At 66.0% G+C, this 23,348-nt stretch overlaps 5 protein-coding genes across 7 annotated transcripts; 2 read left to right on the top strand and 3 right to left on the bottom strand.

Annotated features, from left to right (window-relative positions):
* The first annotated feature begins 68 nt into the window (after positions 1-68).
* Positions 69-6,444, top strand: CHLRE_10g438950v5 (uncharacterized protein). Its single transcript, XM_043066766.1, has 8 exons — positions 69-388; positions 480-878; positions 1,160-1,303; positions 1,521-1,997; positions 2,151-3,314; positions 3,526-4,839; positions 5,064-5,523; positions 5,672-6,444. Exons 1-8 carry the CDS (start codon positions 308-310, stop codon positions 5,968-5,970), a joined length of 4,338 nt encoding a protein of 1,445 aa, XP_042920163.1. The 5' UTR covers positions 69-307; the 3' UTR covers positions 5,971-6,444.
* An 82-nt stretch (positions 6,445-6,526) lies between these two features.
* On the bottom strand, positions 6,527-10,608 carry CHLRE_10g438883v5 (uncharacterized protein). 2 transcript variants are annotated; one of them, XM_043066764.1, is made up of 4 exons: positions 10,269-10,608; positions 9,050-10,085; positions 8,546-8,853; positions 6,527-8,296 (listed from the first exon to the last, which is right to left on the bottom strand). In XM_043066764.1, the coding sequence occupies exons 2-4, from the start codon at positions 9,780-9,782 to the stop codon at positions 7,832-7,834; spliced, it is 1,506 nt and encodes a 501-aa protein (XP_042920161.1). In that variant the 5' UTR covers positions 9,783-10,085; positions 10,269-10,608; the 3' UTR covers positions 6,527-7,831. The 2 variants fall into 2 exon arrangements, with proteins under 2 accessions (XP_042920161.1, XP_042920162.1); XM_043066765.1 differs by having other exon boundaries at positions 10,356-10,608.
* A 120-nt stretch (positions 10,609-10,728) lies between these two features.
* Positions 10,729-13,846, top strand: CHLRE_10g438850v5 (uncharacterized protein). The gene is made up of 4 exons (XM_001690325.2): positions 10,729-11,587; positions 11,678-11,753; positions 11,860-12,006; positions 12,192-13,846. The coding sequence occupies exons 1-4, from the start codon at positions 10,797-10,799 to the stop codon at positions 12,606-12,608; spliced, it is 1,431 nt and encodes a 476-aa protein (XP_001690377.2). The 5' UTR covers positions 10,729-10,796; the 3' UTR covers positions 12,609-13,846.
* A 10-nt stretch (positions 13,847-13,856) lies between these two features.
* On the bottom strand, positions 13,857-20,998 carry CHLRE_10g438783v5 (uncharacterized protein). Of its 2 annotated transcripts, none has more exons than XM_043066762.1 (10): positions 20,666-20,998; positions 19,158-20,452; positions 18,886-18,951; positions 18,519-18,645; positions 18,178-18,292; positions 17,890-17,999; positions 17,666-17,768; positions 17,328-17,499; positions 15,503-17,231; positions 13,857-15,291 (listed from the first exon to the last, which is right to left on the bottom strand). In XM_043066762.1, the coding sequence occupies exons 1-10, from the start codon at positions 20,829-20,831 to the stop codon at positions 14,840-14,842; spliced, it is 4,335 nt and encodes a 1,444-aa protein (XP_042920160.1). In that variant the 5' UTR covers positions 20,832-20,998; the 3' UTR covers positions 13,857-14,839. The 2 variants fall into 2 exon arrangements, with proteins under 2 accessions (XP_042920160.1, XP_042920159.1); XM_043066763.1 differs by having other exon boundaries at positions 15,503-17,207.
* A 423-nt stretch (positions 20,999-21,421) lies between these two features.
* CHLRE_10g438750v5 (uncharacterized protein) lies at positions 21,422-23,228 on the bottom strand. Its single transcript, XM_001690509.2, has 6 exons — positions 23,077-23,228; positions 22,928-23,010; positions 22,719-22,862; positions 22,247-22,427; positions 21,977-22,074; positions 21,422-21,759 (listed from the first exon to the last, which is right to left on the bottom strand). The coding sequence occupies exons 1-6, from the start codon at positions 23,149-23,151 to the stop codon at positions 21,582-21,584; spliced, it is 759 nt and encodes a 252-aa protein (XP_001690561.1). The 5' UTR covers positions 23,152-23,228; the 3' UTR covers positions 21,422-21,581.
* Positions 23,229-23,348: the final 120 nt, after the last annotated feature.

Here is a 23,348-nt window from a genome sequence, read left to right as displayed (position 1 = left end):
GCTCCCTCGTCGAACTCTGCGCGCGTTTCTCTTATCCACATGACTCTGTTGCTACTGCTTAGTATATAGAACTGCTCAGGAAACCACGGACCGAACTCGAGTTTGTCGCTACCTGCTATCCTGCGTTTCCCAGGGCCGTGTGCCTTTGCTTTGGCCTCTTCTTACCTAAAGTACATAACCAAACCCTAGATTTTGGGGCCTTCCCGCCCTTACAGACCATGCACTGACCGCTCGGCCCCACGGCCTTTCAGGCGAGATTCAGCACCTCATTTAGGCCGAACAGTCAATCAGTTGACGCCTAGCAGCGATGGAGAAGGCTCCGTCGCTGTCTGGGCCCGCGAGGGAAGCTCTTGCACGGACCTTCTCGCCTGAGCGCCCCTTGAACATGGTGCGTTGACTGCAAGATCGCCCGTGCGTCCAGCGACGTGCTGGACTCTGGGCTCACCGCGTTGTTGACATCCCAGCGCTGCACCCTGCAGAAGAGCTCGATGGTCCAGCTCACTCCGCCTGTGCATCCAAACTCATCGCCTGACTTGAGAGGATTTCAGACACCAGTTCAGCAGGTTCGGGGCGGCGAGGAGTGGGCATCCGCCCGCCGTGCGTCTGGCGCAGGCGACCGAGACCAGGATTTTCAGGACCATATGGCGCAGCACATGCAGCAGACCCTTAACAAGGAGTGGGACACGCTATTGTGCGGGGCCGACGTGCCAGACATCCGCAATGGCGCGGACGTGTTTAGGGCTGTGCGCTCGGACCTGCGCTCTATGGCCAACGCGCTGAAAACCAGCTTCAGTCTTATGGTAGACAATCGCCATTACTCGGGGTCCGCCGCACGAGTGAGCGAGCAACAGATAGCGGAGCTCAAGACAGTGGCGAAGGTGGGGCACGAGAGTTGAAGGGTTCGGCTGTGACGCTGTCATGGGGTTCGTAACGGGGTTCGGGTGGCACTTGCTCCTACCGTTGCCAAAGCCGCGGAGTTTGGGAGGCGACTGCTGCAAGAGGGGAGGGGAGAGGGCTAGCACCCGCAGATTTGGGTTTGTCTCATGCTCTGGGGTAAGCGCCGTAGCGCCGTTGCTCTGCCGCACCCATTTAACCTACACCTGCGTCCGCTCCTGTTTCCCCTCTCCTGCTCCATCGGATTCTCCCCCCACCCATACAGGACATGGCCAGCGCCACGCGTCTGGCTACCGACAATTATAACCTGCAGGTGGAGCTGACGCTGCAGCGGCACGCCAGCCAGTTCATGCTGAGCCAGATGCACGAGCAGCAGCTACAGCTCATGGCCAAGGAGGAGGAACTGGAGGTGAGTGTGCGGGCCGCGGGGCGGAGCACGGGGAATGGAGAGCCTGTGAGCAGCTGGTCTGGGTGGGGTGCCAACGGCGCGGCCGCTGGGCATATCAGGCCACCTTACCTACCGAAAGGCTCAGCTCAGGCGTGGGTGTTGCATCATGGCGCAACAAGCCAGAAACCGCCACCACACCGATGATACCGCGCCTGGAACACACACGGCTTCTTCGCAGGCGCTCCGCGCGGAGGCTCACCGCGCCTCGGCCGCTGAGTCCGCGGCCTCCAGCCTGCGCTCGCTCAACGCGGCGCTGCAGGCGGAGGCGCAGAACGCCAGCGGCGAGCTGCTGGAGCTGCGGCGGCGGGAGCGCGAGCTGGAGGAGGCGCTGGCGGGCGCGCGCCGGTCGGCGGCGGCGGCGGAGGCGCGCCTGCGGGAGCTGGAGTTGCTGGACGATCACGGCGGCATCCACACACCGCCGGGCGAGGCGGCGGAGGGCCGCTCCCATTTCGACGCCGGCGCGCTGGCGGCCGTGGCGGCGGCGCTGGGCGTGCCGGCGCACCCGCACGGCGACGGCGCCTCCGCCGCACAGCACGGCAGCGGCCACCCGCCGCTGCACCCGCACCTGCACGCGGAGGGCGGCTCGCGGAGGGCCAGCGGCACGGGCGGCGAGGGCGGCGAGCACGCGCGGCACGTGCACATGCGGGTCATGGACGTGAGTCGGGGATTTGGTGGTCCGTGCAAGTGGGGGCTCACGTCCAGGGAACCCATTGCAGCCACTTCGCTATCCCCAACCGCCTATCACGCTCCTGGGCACTTTTGTCTGCCACCGCCTGACCTCCCGTCGCTACCCTGCCCACGTGCACAGCTGCCCGCGGACATCCGGCGCCACGTGGCCAAGCTGCTGCGGCGCCGGGACCTGGAGGCCGCCAAGCTGCGGGCCGACAAGGCCGAGCTGGAGCAGCAGCTGGCGCAGGCAAAGCGGCTGGCGGCGGCGGCAGCAGCGGCGCCAGCCGCCCCCGTTGCCACCCCGGCGGGCCGGTCGGTAGTGGACGGGATGGATATCTCGCCTACACGCCACACGCCGGCGGCGGCCGCGGGCGTGGCGGCGGGCGTGGCGGCGGCGCGGGCCTCGGGCGGGCGGCGCGCCAGTGCGGACTCGTGGGTGTCGGATGACGAGTTTGACTGGGGCTCGGGCCCAGTGGAGGAGGCGTACCAGGTGGCCACCCACGGCCATGCCCAGACGCACAGCAGCCTGCAGCAGCGGCCCAATCACAGGCAGCAGCACCCCGGAGCAGGCGCCGACACCAGCAGCACAAGCAGCAGCGGCCAGGACGCGGGCGCGCAGCTCGCGGCGGCGAACGAGGCGCTGGCACGGCTGCGGCAGGAGCTGGAGCAGGCGCGCGCGCGGGCGGAGCAGCAGGCGAAAGAGCTGGCGGCGGCGACGGCGGCGCGTGGAGCTGCGGAGGCGCGGCTGACAGAGGTCGAGGCGCGGGCTGCGGTGGCGGAGGTGGAGCACGGCGCCGCGGCGCAGGACGCGAACGCGGCCCTGGCGGAGGCGCACCAGCAGCTTGAGGAGCTGCGGACTGCGCACGGCGACCTGCAGCGCAGCGCCGGCCAGGACGCATCCGCCAGCGTGGCTGCGGCGACCGCGGCCGAGGCGCGCGTGGCGCGGCTGGAGTCCGAGCGGGAGGTCATGCAGCAGCAACTGGCGGAGGCGCTGCGGGCGGCGGCGCGGGCGGACGCGGCGGCGGCGGGCGCGGTGGAGGCGGCGGGCTCTTCTTCCTCTCGGCTGTCTGAGGAGAACAGCAAGCTGCGGGGCGAGCTGGCGGAGGTGCAGCTGCGCCTGGCGGAGGCGAAGGCGGAGGCAACGGCTGCGCGGGAGGCGGCGGCCACGGCGGCTAAGACTGTGGCGGAGGCGGAGGCGCGCGAGCGCAAGGCGGCGGAGGTGGCTGCCAAGGACGTGGAAACGTCGCGGCAGCGGCTGCTGAAGCTGCAAAAGGACATGAACGACCTGCGTGCGGAGACAGCGGTGCGTCAGGGCGTGGGGGCGGGGCGTGGGGGCGGGGCGTGGGGCTGAACTGTTTCCATATGCGGCTTGGTTCAGAATGGTAAAGGCCTCTGTCACCTCTTGTGACATAGATGGGTATTTGCTTTCAGATAGGACCGGTCGCCGACTCTGCCAAACTATGTTAGACCTTGGTTTACTCTTGAAGGTTCTTATCTCCGACGATCAAACGCAGACCGCCAAGTTCGAGCTTGCGGCGGCGTCGCGCGATACAAAGGCCGCCAATAGTGAGAAGCTGCGGGCGCAGCGTGAGATGGAGGAGTGCCGCGAGCGCATGCGCCTGGCGGAGGCCGCGGCAGAGGAGCTGACGGCTAAGCTGCAGGCGGCGGAGACAGAGCGGCGGGCGCTGGAGGCGCGCATTGCGGAGGTGGAGGCGGAGGCGGTGGTGGCGGCTATGGAGGCGGAGGCGGCGCGGGAGGGCGCGGGGCCACAGGTTGGCGGCGTGGACGCGGAGGCGCACGCGGCGGAGCTGCAGCGGCGGGAGGATGCGCGCGCAGCGGAGGCGGCGCGGGCGGAGGCGGCGGAGCGCTGCGCGGCCGAGCTGCGGGCCGCGCTGGCGGCCGCGCAAGGTGAGGTTGCCGAGGCGCGGGGCCGCCTGGCAGCGGAGCTGGCGGAGGCACGGGCAGGCCTAGCCATGGCCCGGTCAGAGGCGGCGGCAGCGGCTGAGTCGGCGCGGCGGCAGGTACAGGCGCTAGAGCACAAGGTGGCGGAAGCGCACCAGGAGGCGGCAGCTGCAGGAGCGAGGTCGGGCGCGGGCTCGGCAGCAGCGGCGGCGGAGGTGGAGGCGCTGCAGGAGCGGCTGGCGGCGGCGGAGGCGCGGGCGGCGGAGTTGGAGGCGCAGGCGGACACGCTGCGCCGCGCCGCCGAGGAGGCCGAGATGGCGGCGGAGGCGGCCACGTCACTGCTGGAGTCGGCGCAGGAGGAGGCGGAGGCGGCAAGGGCGCAGCTGGCGGAGGCGCGCAGTGCCGCCGCAGCTGCGGCAAAGGCGCAGGAGTCGGAGCCGCGGCTTAGGGAAGAGCTTGCAGCGCTGCATGCGCGACTGGCAAAGGCGCAGGCGTCTGCAGCTGAGGCCGCCGTAACGGCGGCTACATTGGTCGCCGGAGCGGTTGCGTCCCCAGGCACCAGTGCCAGCAGCAGCGATGCCGGTGTGAGCCGGGTCGCCTCTCCGGAGACGGCACGCGCACGTGCCATCGCCGCGCTCGCCGGCGGTGCCGGCGGCGCAGCTCCGGACGGCGCCGCCGCCGCGCGCGTGCCGGAGGTTGATGACGACGACGATGAGGGCGCCAGTGATGACGTGGTGACGCTTCGCGCGCGCTGCCGCGCGTTGCGGGGGGAGCTGGGGCTGGTGCGGTGCCGGCTGGCGGCTCTGCTTGAGGTGTCGGAGGCGGCGGCGGCGGGGCGGCTGGAGGAGGCGCTAGCGGACGCGCGCGCCGCGGCGGCGGCTGGCGAGGTGGCCACTGATGAGGCGTTCTGGTCGCACAACAGCGAGGTGAATAGGGGGAGGGTGTTTTGGGGGGTTATGATGGTGGGTGGGAAAAGCTGGTTGAGATGTGGTATGTCCGTGAGGAGTATGTTGGTGGTGGTGGGAAGGCAGCTCGTCGCTCCAGGTATCTGATCGCCCTTAGGTCCAGGCCGCATGCGCGCAGTGTCACACAACCTTTCACCCTCACGTACCCATCATGTGCCGTTGACACACATACACACACGCGCCAGGTGCACTCCATGTACTCGTTGGTCGCTGCTCTGCGCGCCACCGCGCTGCACCACGGCCCCACCTACGGCGACACGCGCGCTGACGGCGCCGGCAGCCTGGTGGGCGCCACTGCGGGCAGCCTGGCGGCCTGCCACCGGCGCAAGATGCTCGCGGCGCTGCGGCTGCGCTGCGGCCAGGTCGGCGAGTTGCTGGCGGAGGCGTCGGCTATGGTGCGGGCGCCGCGCGCCGACGGGGCGGGAGCAGCGGCGACAGCAGGAGGTGCAGGCGGGAGCGCTGCTTCGTCGTCCGGGGGCGGTTCTGGTGGTGGCGCTGGGGCGGGGCTTGGGCGACTGGCGTCGGCACCTGTGGCTGCGTCGGCTGGGGTGTCTGGGAGAGGAACAGCGGGCGGCGGGCACGGCGCGGCGGGGCTACAGCACTCGTCTGCGGCGTTTGACCTGCGGTCCGACTACGACAGCTACGGTGAGTTGCGTTCTTGGGGACATGTAGCCCCATGCACAGCACGTGGTTTGTGTGGAGGTCCGCTTTGTGCCCTTCTGCGTGTGCTTCTCCTCCTTCTAGCCTGCGTTGGCATTCTGAACTTCCCTGATGCATCGCGGCTCGCGCACAGGCGGCGGTGGCGGCGGTGGCCACACCCACTCGGACGGTGGCGACGCCAACGGCCACGGCGGCGCCGGGCATCACCACCACCACCACCATCACCACCAACACGGCGGCGCACATGCCACAGCTCAGCTGCACAGCGGTCCGCTGGGGCAGCTGGCGGCTAGCAGCAGCTTCACCTCGGGCACCGGCAGCAGTCTGGCGGACGGCGAGGAAAACGACTTCGTGAGCCTGCAAAACATGTATGAGCTGCCGCCCATGGCCACGCCGCCCAGGTTCGACTTTGCGGACCTGGCTATGCCGTGACGCAGTGGTGGTGGTGCTGCTGTTGGCGGTAGCGGTAGCTGGAAGGAAGGATGGGGCTTATGAGGAGGGTGGCGATCCGGCATTCGGATGCGGTTTTGTGAACACGAGGGCAGAGTTAGCGGCATGTGACCCCGAAGCGCGGCGAGTCCCCATTCGGGCGGGAGGGAGGGCGGAGGGGACAGTTGACCGATTTCAGGTGGTGTGTGCATGGACAGCCGTGTAGACATGGCTAAGCAGAGGCATCAGATGGCAGGAGGGCGACAGGAGTAAAGGACGTGTATCGTAGTGTAGTCTAGGCTTAATCCGACGGCGGCAGCTTTCGTGACCCCGGCTGACAGTGTTTGGGGGCGAGGGGGGGGGGGGACGACCTGATGCAGACATACGCAAGCTGATGAGCTGAACCATGGTGCTGGATGCCCTCATGGATGCCCCGTGCGGGAGAATATGCAATGTCAGTCCTGCGAACACGCACACTGGCCGTCCCTGCGCCTCAGTCCCAACGCAGCCCCAGTCCCCACTCAGCCGTCTGGGCTCAGAAACTGCTTAGGACTTCGGGCGTTCCAATGGCTCTAGCCGCAATGGTGGGCGACAGGTCTGCTGCTGCTGACTTGCCATACCGTTGGGACTCGGCAGGACGTCGTCGTCCTTCTCCCCATGTTTGCAGCCGGGGCCACGGGGGCCTGCTCTCATCCCCTCATGCCCTCCACAGCCACGGCTACGCTTGGCGCATAGAGGGTCCCACCGTGCGCTCCGGGACAGTCCGGGACTGACATGTGGCACGACATGTCGTTCAGCAGCACCGCGGGTTCGCGCCCTCGCACCACGACCGTCCCGCAGACCACACGACCAGTCCGCATACCGGTGTAATGACGCAGACTTCATACCTCTCTCAACTCCTCTCACACCGTGCCCTTGAGGCCTCGACATACCTCGACACGCCCCTCACTCACTGTCAGCCATAGTGAATGATTCAACACACTGTACTTTGCCACTTACTTCCAACTCCGTTTCTGGGACCCCTCGCTCTGGGATCCCTCTCTTCCTCATACCTCTTGTGCGTGTGTGGGCGGAACACGCCCTGGGGCATCTAGATGTGGCTTTTGTCTGCTTTCCTGCTACAGCGTGGGAGCGCATCACATTGCGTCCTTGCCTCCTTCACTGCCTCGATCGCCGCCTCCTCCTTGTCTAAACCTATGACGCCTCAGTCACTGTCGCTAATGATCAGCACCTCCTTAGCCTGCTTCGCCTTCTCCTCCTCCGCCAGCTGCTGCTTCGCCTTCTCCTTCGCCGCCGCCTTCTCAATCACCTTGCGCGCCACCACCGCCAGCTCCGTCAGCTTGCCCATGCACTTGCCACCTTTCCTGCGAATAACAAAGCCATCCTTGACTGTAAACATTTTGCGGCAACTATGGCAGCAAACGCTGGAATACCCCTTACTCGGCTTGCCTGGCCTGGCCGGCCGCAGCGCCAGGCACAGCAGGCACCACAGCTTGCCCGCAGCATATGAGGCCAGGGCCGTGCCCACCACATCAAGCAACACACGCCACCTGCCATAACACACACCCTGCTTCAGCTCCTTCATATAATTCACAAAGGCCTCCGCGGTCACGTGCCGTGGTCACGTAGCTCCCGGCTGAGGCCGGGAGTCGGTGTAACGCTTGGGGCGCGCTGGGCGCTCACAACAGGCGCGGCCATGGTATGTCACGCTCTCCTGTGTGCTGGTGTAGCTGTGAATATCTGTATATGCAGTGCGCCATGCCTCTGCCCACCGCCTCACTGCCTCGCCGCCTCACTGCCTCGTACATGATGGCAGCAGCACATTGACATGACCTGCCGTGTGCGGCCTCCCACTTTCACTCGTTTAGTACACCCGCTCAAACGCGAGCTTCAACCACAGCCGGCACGCCGACTCGCCCTGCACTCCATCCACCGGGACGCCCGACACCACGTGCAGCACACACGGCCCCTCCAGCTCGCCATACTCGCCCTCGCCCTTGTAGGCCCATAGCCGCGCCCGCCACCGTGCCCCATCCCCTCCCTGGAACCAGCCGCCCCCACCCGCCCCCGGGTCGAGCCCCAGCTGCCCCGTGAGGGCACTGCCGGAGGACGTGAAGAAGGGATACCAGACCTCCACGGTCCGGATACTGGGCAGCACGCCACAGGGCGCCACCCAGACCTCAAACAGGTCGTGCAGCGGGTTGAGCTGCACATCAGCCGCGGCCGCGGCGGTGCCGGCCGTGGCGTGCTCTTGCTGTTGCGATTGCTGCGCCCCGGCCTGATCGCTTGCTGGGCTCCCCCGAGCCGCCTCGGTGGTCCGCAGGGACACCTGCGCGTCATTAAGCGGAGTATTGGTGGCTGGCGTGAGGTGAGACAGGATGGCTCAAGGCCGGCCGGCACGAATACAACGCGCGCGCCGCACGCACCCATGCCTCGAACACCCGCAATGCCCAAGAATTCGCCCGTGCGCTCTCGGAACCCTGAGCTCTCACTTCCGTCTTCCCATCTCCTGCTTTTTTTCGGCACTGGAAGTAAACTGCCCCTCCCTCTCACATCCACCTCCTGCCCCACCGCCCACCTGCACATCCACCAGGCACAGCCGCTCCAGCGCTGCCAGTGAGGCGTCCATGCGCGGCAGGTGCGTGAGCCCGCCAAAGCTCCGGCCTTGGAACACCGCCCGCCGCAGGCCGCGCAGGCCGCGCAGGTCCCAGGCTCCCAGCGAGTCGCCACCGCCCGATCTGACGGTGACGCTGAGGTCCTCCAGGTGCTGCAGCTGGGCCAGTCCCTGGGGGCAGTGGTAGGCGGAGTGCATGGACAGGCGGCGGAGGCCGGACAGCGCCGGCAGCGCGTCGCGCACGTCCCCGCGCAGCCCGTACTGGTAGTCGCCTGCGGCGCGGGGGTACATCGGGTGGGGTGCGGGTGCTCGCTGTCGGGTGCAGAGGGGCTGTCCAGGGACACAAGCGGGCGACAGCCCGAGGGGCGTCGCATTATGTCGACAGATGCAAGCATTGCGCCCAGCAACCCAGAAGGGCCCCGCCTATTATGACACCCCCACACCAAACAGGTGCGCTACTCCACCCACCAATCCAAGTCAAGCTCTCCAACGCGCTCAGGTGTCGGAACGCGGCCCACTCGCCCCACGGCCACCCGCTGCCGTGCCGCGTACCGCCCTCGTCAATGGTTAGCTCCCGCAGTCCCTGGAACGCCAGGAAGTCTGGGGGCACGTCCGCTGCTCCCACACTGCCCCCCATCGCTGCCGAAGTAGAAGGCTCGGGCGCTGAAGACTCCGCCAGCCGCTGCCCCTTCTCCTCCTCGCCACCGCCATTGTCGTCGTAGTGGCTGTACAGCGTGAGGAGCTCTAACGAGGGTAGCAAGGAGCTGCGCAGCAGGTGCCCGGCGGCACGACTGCTGCTGGCCCGCAAGCGCAGGGCGCTCAGCCGCGTGTATGGCCGCAAAACCTCGGGGTTCGAATCCCCAGTACCCAAAGCTTCAGGGCGCGTCACCAGCGCCCGTGCGTAGCCGATGTCGATTGCGGCGTCTGGTACACAAACAAGGCTATCGGTTTGTGCTCCGTCAAGGATGAACTCAGCGGGGCCGCGTCGCCGAGCGCGCCCGTGCGAGTCGATGCAGCCAAGGTTGACATCAGCGGATGGCACCGAAACCCTAACTGCAGTGGGACGACGCGACGAGTACACGCGCCAACGGTGTGGCGAACGTGACCAGAAGTGGCGTGATGGGCAACACGGTGAGCCGGCGCAGATAAGTGTATCGCGCAACGAGCGACAAGACCGAACCTCTGCGGCGAGCACGGTCATGGTCGCGCGCATAGCTATTATCTTTGGCACGCAACGCTGCAATGTCTTAGTTCCAACTTCCCTTCGCTGTGATGAAAACGCCTGGAAACGCCAAGATGACTCGTCCGAGTGCTTCGCCCCCGTCGTGTCAACTTCCACGGCAGCGCCGGAGCCGACTTTTGGCGGCTGGGCACCAATTTCCTTAGCCTTCCGCACCCTCTTTCGCCCCGCATGATGTGCATGTCTGCAACGGTCGCCCTCGGTCGCACCAGTCGCACGCGTCAGGAACCACGATCCATTCATGAGTGGACCCCGGTCTGAGCCCTGTCAGGAACCATACATAAATGTGCATGGGTTGGAGGGAAGTTGGAGGGGGTAATGGACAGATCGATTAGAGGGGAACTAAGGGTGAGTGGTAGGGGCCGCAGGGGGCCGCGGGAACAGGGCGCTGGCGCGGCAACAACGCGTGCGCACCCAACTTGCACACAGGCCCGTTAGTATACCCACATCACTGGCTGTCTAGAGTATCACATCGCGCTCCTATAACTCAGTCGCGTGTTGCCAGCGCCAGCGCGGACGCCTACGGGGTCGTGCCTGGAAGGTCGGGGAAGGTCGCTGCTCCCGGCACGCCAGGCGCTGCCAGCGAGCCGCAGACAATGCTATACCAGATTATTCGCATTATCTACAGATGGGCCTGCTTTCCCACACGCGCTGGCGCTTGCTCAGCAACGAGGAATGCCCACCGGACTCGCGCGCAGAAATGACCAGGAGCCAAACCGCAGCGCCAGCCCCGCGCTGGCGCTCGTTCTCCTACAGTAGGCCATGGCTTCCAATGGCTGCGGCCTTCATGCCGTTCTATGCAGGGCGCGGGCTCGTACGACAATTGGGCAAGTTTGCCACGTCGGCGTGCTGACATGAGCCCCGACGCAGCACCAGAGCGCCCAAACTCTTCAAACTCACAACTTGACTCAACTCACACGGACAGCAAGCAATAGCAACCTGCCCTAGGGGCACTGACTTCTTATTATGAGCGCCATGGAGCGGCAAACAAGCGTCGATGACCTTTTAGGCGGCTTTTGGAGACTAGGCCAGGCTGGGATGGGCCGCACTGACTCGGAGGCGGCATTTCAGGAGTTTCTGAAGCGTATACCGTCAACCACGAACCTCGCGGCTGCTGTCGTGGAAAGCTCGCAGGGAGGGGCGTCAGCCTCGCAGCCCGCAGGCGCTTCTTCCTCGCTACCAGCCGGAGTGCTTTCAGATGTAGTAACCTCAGCAGCAGCTGCGGTGGGTGGCATTCCTCGGGTGCCGTCGCTGGAGCTACTTCGCCAGCTCGTGCTTCCTTCATCGGGCGCGATGCCTGCAGTAACAGCACAAGGGCTTGCGCCAGCTTCTGCTGTAAAAGTGGAAACAGCTGCTGCTGCGCCACCGGCTCCAGGCGCACCAGCCGCGCCCAACTCGGCCTTCAGGCTGCCCGAGGCGGTGGAAGTGCTCAAAGGGGCTGTGGTGCCGCCCCTGCCCGCCCCGGTGGCGCTGCCCCCCGCCCCGCCCCTGCCCACCGGCTACCCACTCGCCGGCATTCCTGCGCTCTCGGACTTGGCGTCGCTTTCGGCAGTGGGTGCGGCTGCTCTGCACGGGATGCCGGGGTTCCAGCCCCCACCCAACCCGCTTGCTGCGGCGTTGTCGCCCGCAGCTGCGGCCGCGGCAGCACTCCAGCTTGGCCAGCTTGGTACCATCGGCGCGCGGCACCTCAGCGCAGCGCACCCGGCGACCTCTGGCGGTAACTCGGACAGAGACGGGGACAAGGTGGACTCCCGGCGTGCCCGGCGGTAAGCCCCGCGACTCGCGCTGCCCGGTAAACAGGGATCGCGGAGATGGATCGTCGCTTGACTTTTTTCGCTCGACTCGCGCTTTCACAGGATGCTGAGCAACCGCGAGTCGGCACGCCGGTCACGGCGACGGAAGCAGGAGCACTTGTCCAAGCTGGAAGAGGAGGTTAGTCGCTGCCCAGACGTTCTGACTTGCACATTCGGACCTTGTTTGCTGTCCATACGCTACCAAGCATTTCTAACGCACTTGATACCCTAAATTATTCCTGCAGCGCAACGTGCTGGAGGATGAGCGGCGCGAGCTGGAGAACTCGTATCACACGATGGAGCGCCGGGCGCAGTCGCTGGAGGACGAGAACAAGCGCCTCAAGGAGGAGAATGAGCGGCTACGTGACGAGCTGCGCTTCCTGCGCACGGAGGTGCGTGTTTCAAAGCCCACGGGGCTGAATTCGTGGGGTGGGGCTGGCGTGTGGGGTTGCTAGCGTCCGCCTGTGCGTGTGCAGCACTGCATGGCTTCAAGTCCTTGAGCACGCTGCCTCGCGCTTCTCGGTTCTTCATGCACACACACCTAACTGACGATGGTATCTCCTGCTGCCACGTGTAGATTGCGGACCGCAAGGACCGCAACGGCTACGGCCACTACCGCAGCGGAGGCGGCCGCCTGCACGCGGACAGCGATGACGAGCAGGCTGCCAAGCGGCACCGCCACTCGGACAAGAGCAGCTCTGAGGAGCACCCCGGAGCCTGCAGCGATGAGGTCGTGGAGAAGCGGCCACGCACAGCCGCCACTGCCGCGCCTGTGGCCACTAACGGCACTGCCACCGCCAACGGCAAGCACGGCGGTTCGGCAGCGGGCGGCCGCGGCGGCGGTGCGCCAGGCGCCAGCAACCGGGCCGAGCGGGCCGGTGGTGAGCGCTCCCGGCCAGAGGGGAAAACACGCGAGGCACGGGGGCGCGACCGGGATAGGGAACGGGAGCGGGAGGCACGGGAGATGGCGGACGAGGACGAGGACGAGGAGTAAATGTGCAGCACAGAGGCACGTGCAACGGCTACAGTGCTTTGCTGCAGCAATAGTATAGAACGTGTGGCGGGACGGGACCGGCGGTTTGTTTGACGTGTGTGTTTCATCCCCTGACGTGTGGCGCTGCGAGTGGCGTGCTTCAAGAGTGGGTGTGGGCGCCGCATGTTTGTTCGGCACGTGGAGGTTGCCACCGGCACGGCCTGGCCCGCACGGTGGTTTGCTGCTATGATGGCGCTCCACCGGGGTCGAATCTGCATGACCGGAGATACGTCTTCGTGATCAAGTTTTGCAGAGCTGGCCATGGCGCATCCTAGAACATGCGTGAGTGTGCGGGACAAGCGGGAACGTTACAGGTGGCGTCATACGGGGGTGGCTGTCTGCAACGGCGTGGCAGGCTGCATCTTTCAATGGCAACGACACGCGCCCTTGTGCGGCAGCCACTGCAAGGAGGGAGGGCGAGCTACGTCGCAGGGCTTGAGGAGATGTTTGACGGAGTCGTTCATGTTGCGGAGCCGGCCTCGGTGTCATTGATTCGTGGTGCTCAAGGCCGGTCACAGGGCGCATGAATGGGTGGGCATGAGTGTGCGTGGTTGTCACGAGCGTGTTCTGTGTGCATATGGCACCTGCTGGTGTGGTTGGCGTCTAGTCTGCAGCTGGTCTGGATCGAGAATCATTCTACTACTTCGGGCACGCAGGCGGCAGCAGGCAATAAGCTTACCTGCGCCGTCGATTTTTACCCCCGTGCCCTTTAAGAACTTCTTTGACTGGAGACCTTGTGTGAGCCTTTGAATCCTGGCTTTGACTATGACCTGGCGGCCGTGTGGAGGGTGTGCTGCTGGGGGAGGTGCCGTGGCGGCCAACGCAGGCGGGGTGTTAAGCCTGTGGGGTTGCGCAGCGGGGCAGCGTGGAAGCCGCATTTGACATGACGCTGGCACTTCACTTCTTCTTTTGCAACCCATCGCGTGTGTATTTCTAATTTTGATAGTAGGACCGTGGCTGCGGACGCGGCTGGGTGAAGAGCTGAGAGCAATACGTGCGTGGATAAACGAGAGTAAATAGGCCCAAAGAACATTGTAGTGGCTCACGATACTGCGCGTGAGACTGTACAGGACATATGTTCAGTAATCCCAGTGTCTGTGCGAACTGGCGCCGCTGCTGGAGGACGATTCTTGTCAGCCGGGCGTTGATGGAGAGAGTGGGACACGCGGTCCCGCGACATGCTGTAAACGTTACAGCCCACCCTGTCCGCCGACTGTCTAGCACCGGTCGACCTTCCGAGGCTCTCTCGCCGAGCGTTCCCACACGAAGCGGCAGTGTGTTTGGCCTCAGCCCGGAACTCACGTATTGACCATAGCAGCGCCCCCTGTGTCTCTCTGTTTCCTTACGGGATTGGTTCAAAGTTAACCCCTGTGTCTCTCCGTACTCCAACCACCACTCTTACCTGGTCCGGTCCGGTCCGCGTACGGCTCTGCTCCCGGCGCAGATGAGCCTCCGCCTGAGCGCAAGCGGCAAACAGAGGGCTGCTCCAGGCCCTGTCCCTACATTCTAGCGCTGTCTCCTACAATCATTACCCAAGATGATGTCCATCTTAAGACCTTTACCCCGGATGATGTACAGCCCATCATTGAACGCCCAATACCGTAAACGTCTCTGAAACTCGTAAATGGTACACAAACAGAACCGTTTGGCATGACGCAAAACCACTTGACCACTGCGTGAGCGTGCTTCGTATCAACATGTGTCCATCAACCCAAACCCACATAGCCAGGGGTGCACCACGCGGGATACATCCCTGCGCCTGACCGCCACGAGGGGCAATGCCCCGCTCGTGTCGCACCGCCACAGCACAGGACTCACCATCACTGCTGCCGTAATGGCATGGATTATGTGCCAACATGCAAAAGCAACACTATCATAGGGCAACACACAACAACACATGCTTGATACCATGATACCACTCCACAGCAAACCATGCTTGATGCAGCTCACGAGCGCACGCACTGCAGGACACTACCCGTGCCGCCTCACTGTTTATGCACTTGTCACCAACGTGTGAGGGGTGTGCCGCACGGCCCGCCCCCTTTCCGATAATCGGATCACGGCGGGCCGAGCTAGCTCTTTACCGTGTATGCTACCGGTAGTGAGTAGCCAAGGGAGGATTAACTACGTGTGTGTTAAAAAGGACAAGGAATACAACTACGTGTTTGTGCGTGTCCGGGCCGCCAAGCGGTCTACCACAGCCAATCCATCGGGTCGTCGCTCAGGCCCAGGCCAGCACCCGCACCGCCAGCACTGGCGCCACTGCCGGAGCCGCTGTTCGCTCGTGACACGCTCAGCGCCTGTGCCGCCGTGCCCAGCGCCTGCGCCGCCACGCCGTGCCACTCCTCAAGCAGCCGCTCCGCCGCCGCTGCCACCCCCGGCTGGCGCCCGCGGCAGGCGTCCCGCAGCGCCACCACCGCCCCGCTCAGCTCCACACACACGCGCAGGCTGACGCACTGCCTCGACAGCTCGTCCAGCAGCTCCCGCACGTGCGCCTCCGTGGGACCTGTGAGAGCTCCGGCTGCAGGCTGCCGTGCGTCCCCAGCGGCGCCCGTGTTGCAGCCAGCTGCAGCCTGCGAGGCGAAGCCGCGCAGCAGGGCCGCCCAGCTCCGGTAGGCAGACAGGGAGCCGGCGTCAGGCACACCTGTAGCACGCATATTGGCAAGCGCGTCAGAGGATTGAGCTTTTAAGGAACGAAGGCGGGGGAGGCAGCCATCACCACCACAGCTGCGCTGGGCGCAGCTGCAGGCACTAGCTCTCAGGGCACCACTGCAGCCTCCCGCCCCAACCCCGAGATCTCCACATGCCCGGATGAGCAGGTCCCCACACCGCTCCTCCTCAGTCTCCTCACCCACCTGCCACCCAGTCTAGCAGTCGTGGGCTGTGCTGGAACGCGGCGCGCACGTCAGGCGCCGTAAAGACGTCAAAGTCCGCGTCGGGGCCGCCGTCCCACGCCAGCAGCCCGCCCAGTCCCGCGCCAAGCCCCTCGCCAAAGCCACCTCCGCCAAGCGCCTGCACCCCCGGTTCCATGCCCATGCCCGTGACGAGGCCAGCGGATGCGGCGTGCTGCCGCGGCGGCAGGGGCGGGCGCGGCTCTGGCTGCAGCGGCTGCTCCTGGTGGATGGCGGCTGCAGCTGCGGCTGGGGCGGTCGAGGCCTCGCCGTCAGTGGCGTCCGAAGCCACAACAGTGACGCCGCCTCCGCCACCGAAGCCATGCATGTCCATAGGCTGGGGGTGGTCGGAACCGGGGCCCGAATGCTGGGCCCTGGGCGGTGCGCGTGGGGCAGGTGGCGAGCCCGAGCGCGACCGCGAGGGCGGCGGCGACGCTGGTAATGGTGAGCCGGCTGCGACCGCCACGACAGCAGCAAACCCAGCGGCGCCGCCGGTGCCGCCATAGCTAGGCTTTTGCTCCGCGTGCGGGCTATCGCCACCGGCCGGTACCTCAGTCTCTGACTTGACGTGCTGGACATCCATCGCGTCCACGCCGCCGCCGCCACCATGCCCCCCGGTCACGCTGGCCACGCCGCCTGCTGCGCCGACCGCTCCGCCGTCACCGCTGGCAGCTGGCCCCTTCCACCAGTCCGTTAGCAGACCTTCGCCGCCGCTGCAGGTGCGCAGCAGCCAGTCCGCAAAGTCGTCGCCGTCCTCGTCCACCGTCATACACAGGTCCGCGAGTAGCTGGCTGTCGGGGTGGGGCGGAGGCGACGGCAGCGGCGGCGTTACAGGGCGGGCTGTTGCGGCGGCAAACTGTTGCTGCTGCGCTGGCGGCGCGGCAGTGTGCGGCACTGCGCCGGCGTGGCCACCACCCGACACGTCGGCGCGGCCGTGTGCGTTGCGGTTGTGGTGGTGGTGGTGCGGCGGCGGCGGCGTCGCCAGAAGGGGGTGCTGCCCGGCGGCTGTCCAGGCGCTGCTGGCAGGGCCGCAGCTGCCCGGATCCACACCGGGGTGCAGCTGCGGCACGCCCGGGTGCAGCAGCGGGTGTGGGTCGGCGGGCGGGTGCAGGTGTGGGTGTGGGTGCTGCAAGTGGTGGTGCGGTGGATGCGTGCCCGGGTGCAGCAGCGGGCTCTGGTTGTTGGGTGGAACATGGCTGGGGGCTGAGCCGACACCGTGACCTTGAGCCGCCCAGACTGGCGGCGGTGGCGGCGGTGGCGGCGGTGGCAGCTGTGGCGGCTGGGGTGGCGGAGAAAAAGGGCTAGGTGGCGCCACGCCTGCGCCTACACCTGCCGCCGGTGGCACGCTGCCGGAGCCGCCGAGCCGCAGCTGGCTCCAGTCCATGCCTGCCACACCTGCCACCGCAGCCGCCACAGCAGCAGCCACGCCACGGCGGCTGCCGTCAGCGCCGGGGCTGGGCTGCGCCGCCGCCGCAGCAACCGCCGCCGTGGCGCTGGCAGTCGCTTCCGCGGCAGCGCTTGGGGTCTGCCGCTGCTGCTGACCGCTGGCGCTGCCGGGTGTTGAGCTGGTGCCGCCGGCCTCCTGCGGACCTCCGCCGTCGCTGGCATCGCTGCTGGGGCTGCTAGCACCGTTGGTGCGCGACATGTTGCGCCGGACACCGCCGTTGGCCTGCGGCGGCACGCGAGTGAAAGCCTGTCACAATCTTAGTTTACCCTGTCAGCATGGTCTTGCATGGCAAGCAGGACAGAGCGATCAAAGTGCCCTGGCTGGTATGCCTAGCACACTCACGGTTGCGGCGGCACCCGCTGTCGCAGCAGCTCCCTTGCGGCGCGGTGGCCGCTGCGGCAGCGCGGTTGGCTGCAGCCTCCTGCCCACGACAAAGCTGAGCCACTCCTTGGCGCAGTGGCCGTTTTCGAACACGAATCCGCCGAACTCGGGCAAGGCGCGGTACGTGTAGCGCCTGTGGGGCAAGCACATGCGACTCAGCGGCTCCGCGGTACAACTAATGGCTGGGACCTGGGGGCGAACGGTGCTGCCTGTAACTTGCAAGCCATGTGACGCTCCTTGACACACGAGTTCTTGACACATGGGCACAGGGGCTGTCGCGCCATCCCACGCTGCCGCACCTGTCCCGGCGGTGGCTGTCCTCAGCCACCACCACCAGCCGCTCCGGCAGTGCCGCAGCCGCCGACCGCTGGCCCGGCCGGCCCTCACACGCGCCGTCACCGCCTGCGTAGACCAGGAGATCGTCAAGCGACCAGCCTCCAGCCTTACATGCCAATACGACTGAGCTGCGCATGTGGCATCACGATAATATGAAATAGGACCCCACGCCGACTTCCACACTCACCGCCGGTCTCCTCGCCACACCCGGCCGGCGGGGCGGCTGACACCCAGAACTGCTTGATGTGGCGTCCGTCCGGCAGCACCCCCACCTCCTCACGCCAGGAGCTGTAGCGCCTGCGTGCATCACGCCATCGGGCGGCAGCACCGTGACCGACACAGATCCAGGAATTGGTGAGTGTTACAGCCTTAGCCGCCTGTCCCCTCCCCAAGGCATGCAGCATGGGGCCCCGCAGCACGGGCCTCCGCCCGCCCGCCCCCCCACACACAAACGCACAAACACACACATACACACCTGTCCAGTACGCTCTCCGCGGGCCGGCTGAACAGCGGATCTGAGGACTCCAACAGCGCCAATTCGTGCGGCGCCAGCGGCGGCAACCGCAGCCGGGAGGCGTCGGCAGGGTCCACTGCGCAGCAGAGGACACAAACACACACACACTCTTACACAGACACCGTATTGGGACTGCAATGCTAAGCTAAACGTGGGTGTAAGGGCTCAACAACCCGACAACAACAAGGCATGGACGGACTGGGTCGCTGCAGCCCCAACTCGGCAGTGGAGCGCCCGCCGCAGCCCCGCCTTGCAGTGCTGCCGGCGGCCCCTGCAGTCTGCGGCGGCGGCCCCGCACGCACCTGCGCCCTGCTGCGCCAGCCAGTCCATGACTCTGTTGCGGTTGGTGCAGCGCAGGGGGCTGCCAGCCACGGGGCCATCAGGCAGCGTGGAGTACACGAAGTGGCCGGAGAAGCGCAGGTCAGTGCCCTGGGGTGGGGGCGAGATGGGGACCGAGGGTTATGGGTGGGTGCGCGGGTGTGTGGGTGGGTGCGAGGTTGTTGATATGCTTCAACCCGATCCAGGCGCAAAAAGCGCGGGAAGTGGCTGCGGTAAGCGAGCCGGTAAGGTGGCCGGCACATGGGCGGCACTGATTGGTGTGACTGCAACCTTATCCTCAGCAAGGATCTGCCCCGCTCCTTGGCTCCTTCCTCCCATTTACACACTCACCACCACTGCCAGCACTGCCTTGTAGTCATGGTCGACCAGGTAGAACAGGATGTGGTTGGCGGCGGCCTGATCAGAGAAGAAGAGGGGGTAGAGAGGGAAGGAAGGGGAAAGGAGGCAGCTGCACGTGTCAGATGGGGGTTGGGTAGATTACACATATGAGGTGCCGGCGACCATGGGCGTGGAGTGGAGTGGGCGTGGAGTGAGCGGGGCAAACGAGGCATATGAGGAGTTTGGGGTTGGGGTGTGGGACTTGGGATGCCTGCAGCCCTCACCTGCCAGCGGAGAATGTGGTAGGCGCACCAGTTGGGCTTTGGCAGCCACACCAGCGGGGCGGGTAGCGAGGGCGGCGGGCGCGGTGGGATTGGCAGCGGCGGTGGCCGTGGCTGCGGGAGAGCCGCAGGAGGTGGAGCCGGAGGAGAGGACGGCGGCTGGTGGAACGGGGGCGCTCGCGGTTGTTGCCAGGGGTGCTGTGGCTGCGGCGGCGGTTGTTGCTGGGGTGCAGTGGCGGGCTGTGGGGCACACGGCCTCGGTGACACGCCCGGCGGCCCGCTGTGCGGCCAGTAGGGTGGCGCCGCCCAGACCATGGGAGGCTGCAGCTGTGGAGGCGGCTGCGGCGGAGGCCCCGGCGGCTGGGGGGCAGGCGGCGGCACAGGCTGCACGGGCATGTGCGGCTGCTGGGAGTGCTGTTGCGCTGGCGGTTGCGGCCCCGGGTAGCTGTAGTGGTAGTGGGGCGGCGGCGCTAGCTGCAGGTGGTTGAGGGCGGCAGGCGCCGACATGGTTTGCGGCAGCGGCACAGCCGTGTCTGCAGCCGAGGCGTGAGGCTCCTGGCCCTGCCCTGGCTGCTGCAGCTGTTGCCGCTGTTGTTGCTCACACGGTGCCGGAGCACAAGAAGTCTGACGCGGCTCCTGCTGTGGCTGCTGCCATGGCAGCGGCGATGAGAAGCTCGGCACTAAGGGGCTTGTGGCGGCGCCGCCTGAAGGTGCGCCATGGGCTGCTGCGGCCGTGGCGGCGGCGGCAGTGGCCGGGCTGAATGGCGACGGCGTCAAGCTGCTCATCCCGCCTGGAGCGAGGGGGGACACGTGTTGCCCGGTGCCCCATGGCTGCTCCTGGTGAGAGTGGAAGTGCTGCGGGTGCTTGGGCTGGGGCTGGGGCTGGGGCCGGTGCTGGTGTTGGTAGTGGTGTTGGTGTTGGTAGTGGTGCGGGTACTGGTGCGGGTACTGGTGCGAGTATTGGTGCTGGTACTGGTGCTGGTAATGCGCGTGGGGTTGCGGCTGCAGGTGGGAGTGGTGCGGGAAGTATGGCAGCGCGCCCGAGGGGGCCGCCACATGGCTGATGGCGTGCTGCAACGCCGGAGCCATCACCGCCGCTGCTGCCGGTGTCGCAGACCCGACAACATCACCGTGTGCACCGCTGTCGCCACCTCCAGCAGCTGCAGCTGTGATGACGGTGGTGGGCGCAGGAGCGCCTCCTGCGCTTGAAGGCGTTGCAGCCACGGACGCGCACGGTAACTGGGCGTGCGCGCAGAGGGACTGGGATGGCGACGGAGGCAGGCAGCCACCGCTGACACCTGCGGCGGCATGCATGTCAAGATCAGGAGTCAGCGAGGTAAGCATGCGAAAACAAGCAGCAGACAGGGTGGACTGAAGCAGGAGGTTCGGAACCGCCGCTGCCAGCTGCCAAGAACTGTACCGCAGCACCTACCGGACCACCCAAGGGACCACCCGACACGCCCGACGCGCCGACAAGCACGGCACAACGCAAAGGCACTACCGCGGCGTACCGGTTGGGGTTGCCGCATGCCCGCTGGGTGTCGGGGCCGGCTGATGCGGCTCCAAGTTGGCCCCGTAAAGGCGGTACCCAGGCGGCGACTGATCCAAGTAGTAGGGCTGCGCCGACTGGCGCTCCGGTAGCGGCGCGCCCGCCACCGCTGGCTGCGGCTGCTGCATTTCCATTGTTGTGAGCGAGCGCGTTCGCGTCCGGCCGCGGCTCCGCAGTCGGCCCGCGGCGGCCGGGCGAGCGTGTCGCGGTTGAGGAGCGACGGGCGGGAGGGCGACCGAGCGGTTGAGGCGCGAGAGTGGGGCGCGCCGCACGCGTTGTTTGCGGTGACGTGCTCACGGTAAGCGGCGTGTGAATGTTTTACTTGTGATCGCGGAAAATTTTGAACCATCTCGGTATCCCATTCTTCCCTCTCAGTCATCCTCTGGGGGGTTTCTTGGAGTGGCCTGCCGACCGCGGACGGTCCGATGGATTCCGTCGTACGCAGTCCATTGATGGGGGCTGGATCCAAATCCAGGCTGTAGCGACGCTACCCTGGCTAAGCGACAGTGTGTGGTTCGGGCCCGGCGGGACCTAGCTTTGCGTGGCTTCAACTCACTGTGTGCGGGGGTGCTGGGCTTGGCGGCAACACCACGGGCAGTGGACGCAGGCCGTCTTCGGCAGCACTCAATCGTCCCGGCCTCCCTGGCTGCCTGCGTGCTGGTACTGCCACCCGATGGAAACTGGCATCGTAAACCATAACTGGTGCAGCCAGAGTCACGTCAGCAGGGCTTTACAGTCGGCAAGGACGGGAGCACCCTGCCGTGGAGACCACGCTGCGTCACCGTGGGTCCCTCTCGCTCACCTCCCCTCATCCCCCAACACAGCCACCATGGCCACAGCTCCCCATAACAGCCTGCCCTATCCACCTCTTTGCCCGCTCACTTCGACTTCTTGCTTTCCCCGGACGCCGCCTTCTCCCCCTCCGCCGCCTCCTGTCGCTTCGCGTGCTTCTGCTCCCGCGGCTGCGCCTTCTTCCGCTCAGCCTCGCGCTGCTTGATCTCTTTGAGCTTAGCGTACGCCTCCCGCACTTTGTCCTTGTCAAACAGTTCAGGCATCCTGACGAGGCGGGAAAAGAAAAACGGGGAATTTCAGGATAAGCTACGCCTGGGCCAGACATTATGGTAGCCGTTGCAGCGTTGCCTGGTACAGCACACAGAGCACTGGTCTAGCACCGCAACCTAGGCTCTAGCGTGTCAGCGCCGCGCTTGGACTTGACAGAGCCGCGCACGGCATGCGCACTGCGTACTCGCTTCAGGTAGACTGTGCGGCTCACCTGTCCTCAAGGCTGGTGAAGCGGTTGGTGCGGATGATGAGCAGCACAGTCTCAATGAGCAGGCCGCACGTGAGCCCCACCGCGCCCGCCATGCCCGACTGCGGGGGAAGGGGGAGGGTAAAACCAGCGAAGCGTGCAGCGATGTAAGAACAGAACTCCTCTCCACCTGCACATGCACACCCCCTTGCCCTAGACACCCTAATCGCTACACACGCACAAACCCCGCCCGTGTCCCTCTCCTCCGCTCCTGCCCTCCTCCCTCCGCCTCACCCAGAGCGGGTCCCAGCCGAACCAGATCTTGGTGCCGTAAAAGGCAGTGGCCCAGAAGGTGAACATGGTCACGAGCACGTGCGCGCCAAACGACAGCTGCAGCCGCGCGTTGGGCAGCACGCCGCGCATCTCGTCCGCCTTGCGCTCCGCCGACGTCACGTCCGCAACCATCGCGTCATAGCTGCAAGGGGTGCACGGGATGCAAGGGGGCAAGACTGTTGGGGGAGAAGTGAGAGCGAGGAGGGAGGAGACGGAGGAAAAGGGAGGGCAGAGACGCCCGGGGTTGAGGGCTGGGGATAGTGGCGCCGAGTCGCCACGGCAGCAGGCACGGTGTGTGCGCGTTGGGCATGCAGGCCGCCGCGCCCTTTCCCCATCCACCGTCAACCCCAAGCACTATCCTCACTCCCATGTACGGGATCAGGGAAACCCGGGCGGCGCCTCGGCGGGCGCTTGGTAGCAGCCTGGCACGCACCGCTTGTTGTCCAGCTCCGCCTGCAGCTTCGCCAACCTGGCGACCAGTTCTGGGCTCTTCTCTTTGACCGGCGGCGACGGCAGGATTACGTCCCGCTGCGAACATATCTTATGCAGATACACGGGCTTGCCGGGGTTTGCTGCCCTGCGAGGAGCGAAAACGCGGGTTCGGTTTTGGCAATTTTCGGCTCCGTGACCCCACGACCGCACCTGTATGCATCTGCCACCGCTTTAAGACTGCTCCAGTCGATCTGCTCAGCTCCATGCAGCTTTTGTGCATCCTCGCGCACGTCCTGCGAGCGATTTCAATCGCCGCTCAGCTTGGAGCCCCGGACATGACTTGGCTTGGCAAATCTTACATTTGGTAGGCTGGAACAGCTAGCAGCCTCCTCTAACAATGTGGCCACGCCCTCGGTGACCCGCAGAGGCAGCATTTCTCTGCAGCGCACAGCAGTCGTGCTCTAAGCAAGTAGCTGTGTAAATGATGGTTGCGTGTGTGTGGCGAGTATACATAAACATACTGGCATGGAGGGTGGGGCAGTGATGGGCAGCGGTTGGGGGTTGAGCCACACGACACGTCAAGCAGTCAAGGCCGAAGGCTTTAAACCCGGCTTCAGGTAACCTGGAGTTT

This window comes from Chlamydomonas reinhardtii, chromosome 10 (genome assembly GCF_000002595.2).
Source record: "Chlamydomonas reinhardtii strain CC-503 cw92 mt+ chromosome 10, whole genome shotgun sequence".
Taxonomy (NCBI): Eukaryota; Viridiplantae; Chlorophyta; class Chlorophyceae; order Chlamydomonadales; family Chlamydomonadaceae; genus Chlamydomonas; species Chlamydomonas reinhardtii.
Note: the sequence above shows the minus strand (reverse complement) of the source record. Positions and strands in the feature narration are given on the sequence as shown.

What these genes read in the sequence shown, in the direction of transcription:
- CHLRE_10g438950v5 (XM_043066766.1), top strand. Translation starts at nt 308, where the DNA reads ATGGAGAAGGCTCCGTCGCTGTCTGGGCCCGCGAGGGAAGCTCTTGCA. An exon ending in TGCACATGCGGGTCATGGAC is followed by an intron (nt 1,998 to 2,150) that starts GTGAGTCGGGGA and finishes CCACGTGCACAG; the next exon opens with CTGCCCGCGGACATCCGGCG. An exon ending in GTCCGACTACGACAGCTACG is followed by an intron (nt 5,524 to 5,671) that starts GTGAGTTGCGTT and finishes GCTCGCGCACAG; the next exon opens with GCGGCGGTGGCGGCGGTGGC.
- CHLRE_10g438883v5 (XM_043066764.1), bottom strand. Translation starts at nt 9,782, where the DNA reads ATGACCGTGCTCGCCGCAGAGGTTCGGTCTTGTCGCTCGTTGCGCGAT. An exon ending in GGAGAGCTTGACTTGGATTG is followed by an intron (nt 8,854 to 9,049) that starts GTGGGTGGAGTA and finishes CCCGCGCCGCAG; the next exon opens with GCGACTACCAGTACGGGCTG. An exon ending in TGTGCCTGGTGGATGTGCAG is followed by an intron (nt 8,297 to 8,545) that starts GTGGGCGGTGGG and finishes AATGACGCGCAG; the next exon opens with GTGTCCCTGCGGACCACCGA.
- CHLRE_10g438850v5 (XM_001690325.2), top strand. Translation starts at nt 10,797, where the DNA reads ATGGAGCGGCAAACAAGCGTCGATGACCTTTTAGGCGGCTTTTGGAGA. An exon ending in GACTCCCGGCGTGCCCGGCG is followed by an intron (nt 11,588 to 11,677) that starts GTAAGCCCCGCG and finishes GCGCTTTCACAG; the next exon opens with GATGCTGAGCAACCGCGAGT. An exon ending in TGTCCAAGCTGGAAGAGGAG is followed by an intron (nt 11,754 to 11,859) that starts GTTAGTCGCTGC and finishes TTATTCCTGCAG; the next exon opens with CGCAACGTGCTGGAGGATGA.
- CHLRE_10g438783v5 (XM_043066762.1), bottom strand. Translation starts at nt 20,831, where the DNA reads ATGCAGCAGCCGCAGCCAGCGGTGGCGGGCGCGCCGCTACCGGAGCGC. An exon ending in GCTGGCGCAGCAGGGCGCAG is followed by an intron (nt 18,293 to 18,518) that starts GTGCGTGCGGGG and finishes TCTGCTGCGCAG; the next exon opens with TGGACCCTGCCGACGCCTCC. An exon ending in CAGCGGGTGCCGCCGCAACC is followed by an intron (nt 17,232 to 17,327) that starts GTGAGTGTGCTA and finishes AGATTGTGACAG; the next exon opens with GCTTTCACTCGCGTGCCGCC.
- CHLRE_10g438750v5 (XM_001690509.2), bottom strand. Translation starts at nt 23,151, where the DNA reads ATGCTGCCTCTGCGGGTCACCGAGGGCGTGGCCACATTGTTAGAGGAG. An exon ending in GCGGTGGCAGATGCATACAG is followed by an intron (nt 22,863 to 22,927) that starts GTGCGGTCGTGG and finishes CGCTCCTCGCAG; the next exon opens with GGCAGCAAACCCCGGCAAGC. An exon ending in GCGGAGCTGGACAACAAGCG is followed by an intron (nt 22,428 to 22,718) that starts GTGCGTGCCAGG and finishes CACCCCTTGCAG; the next exon opens with CTATGACGCGATGGTTGCGG.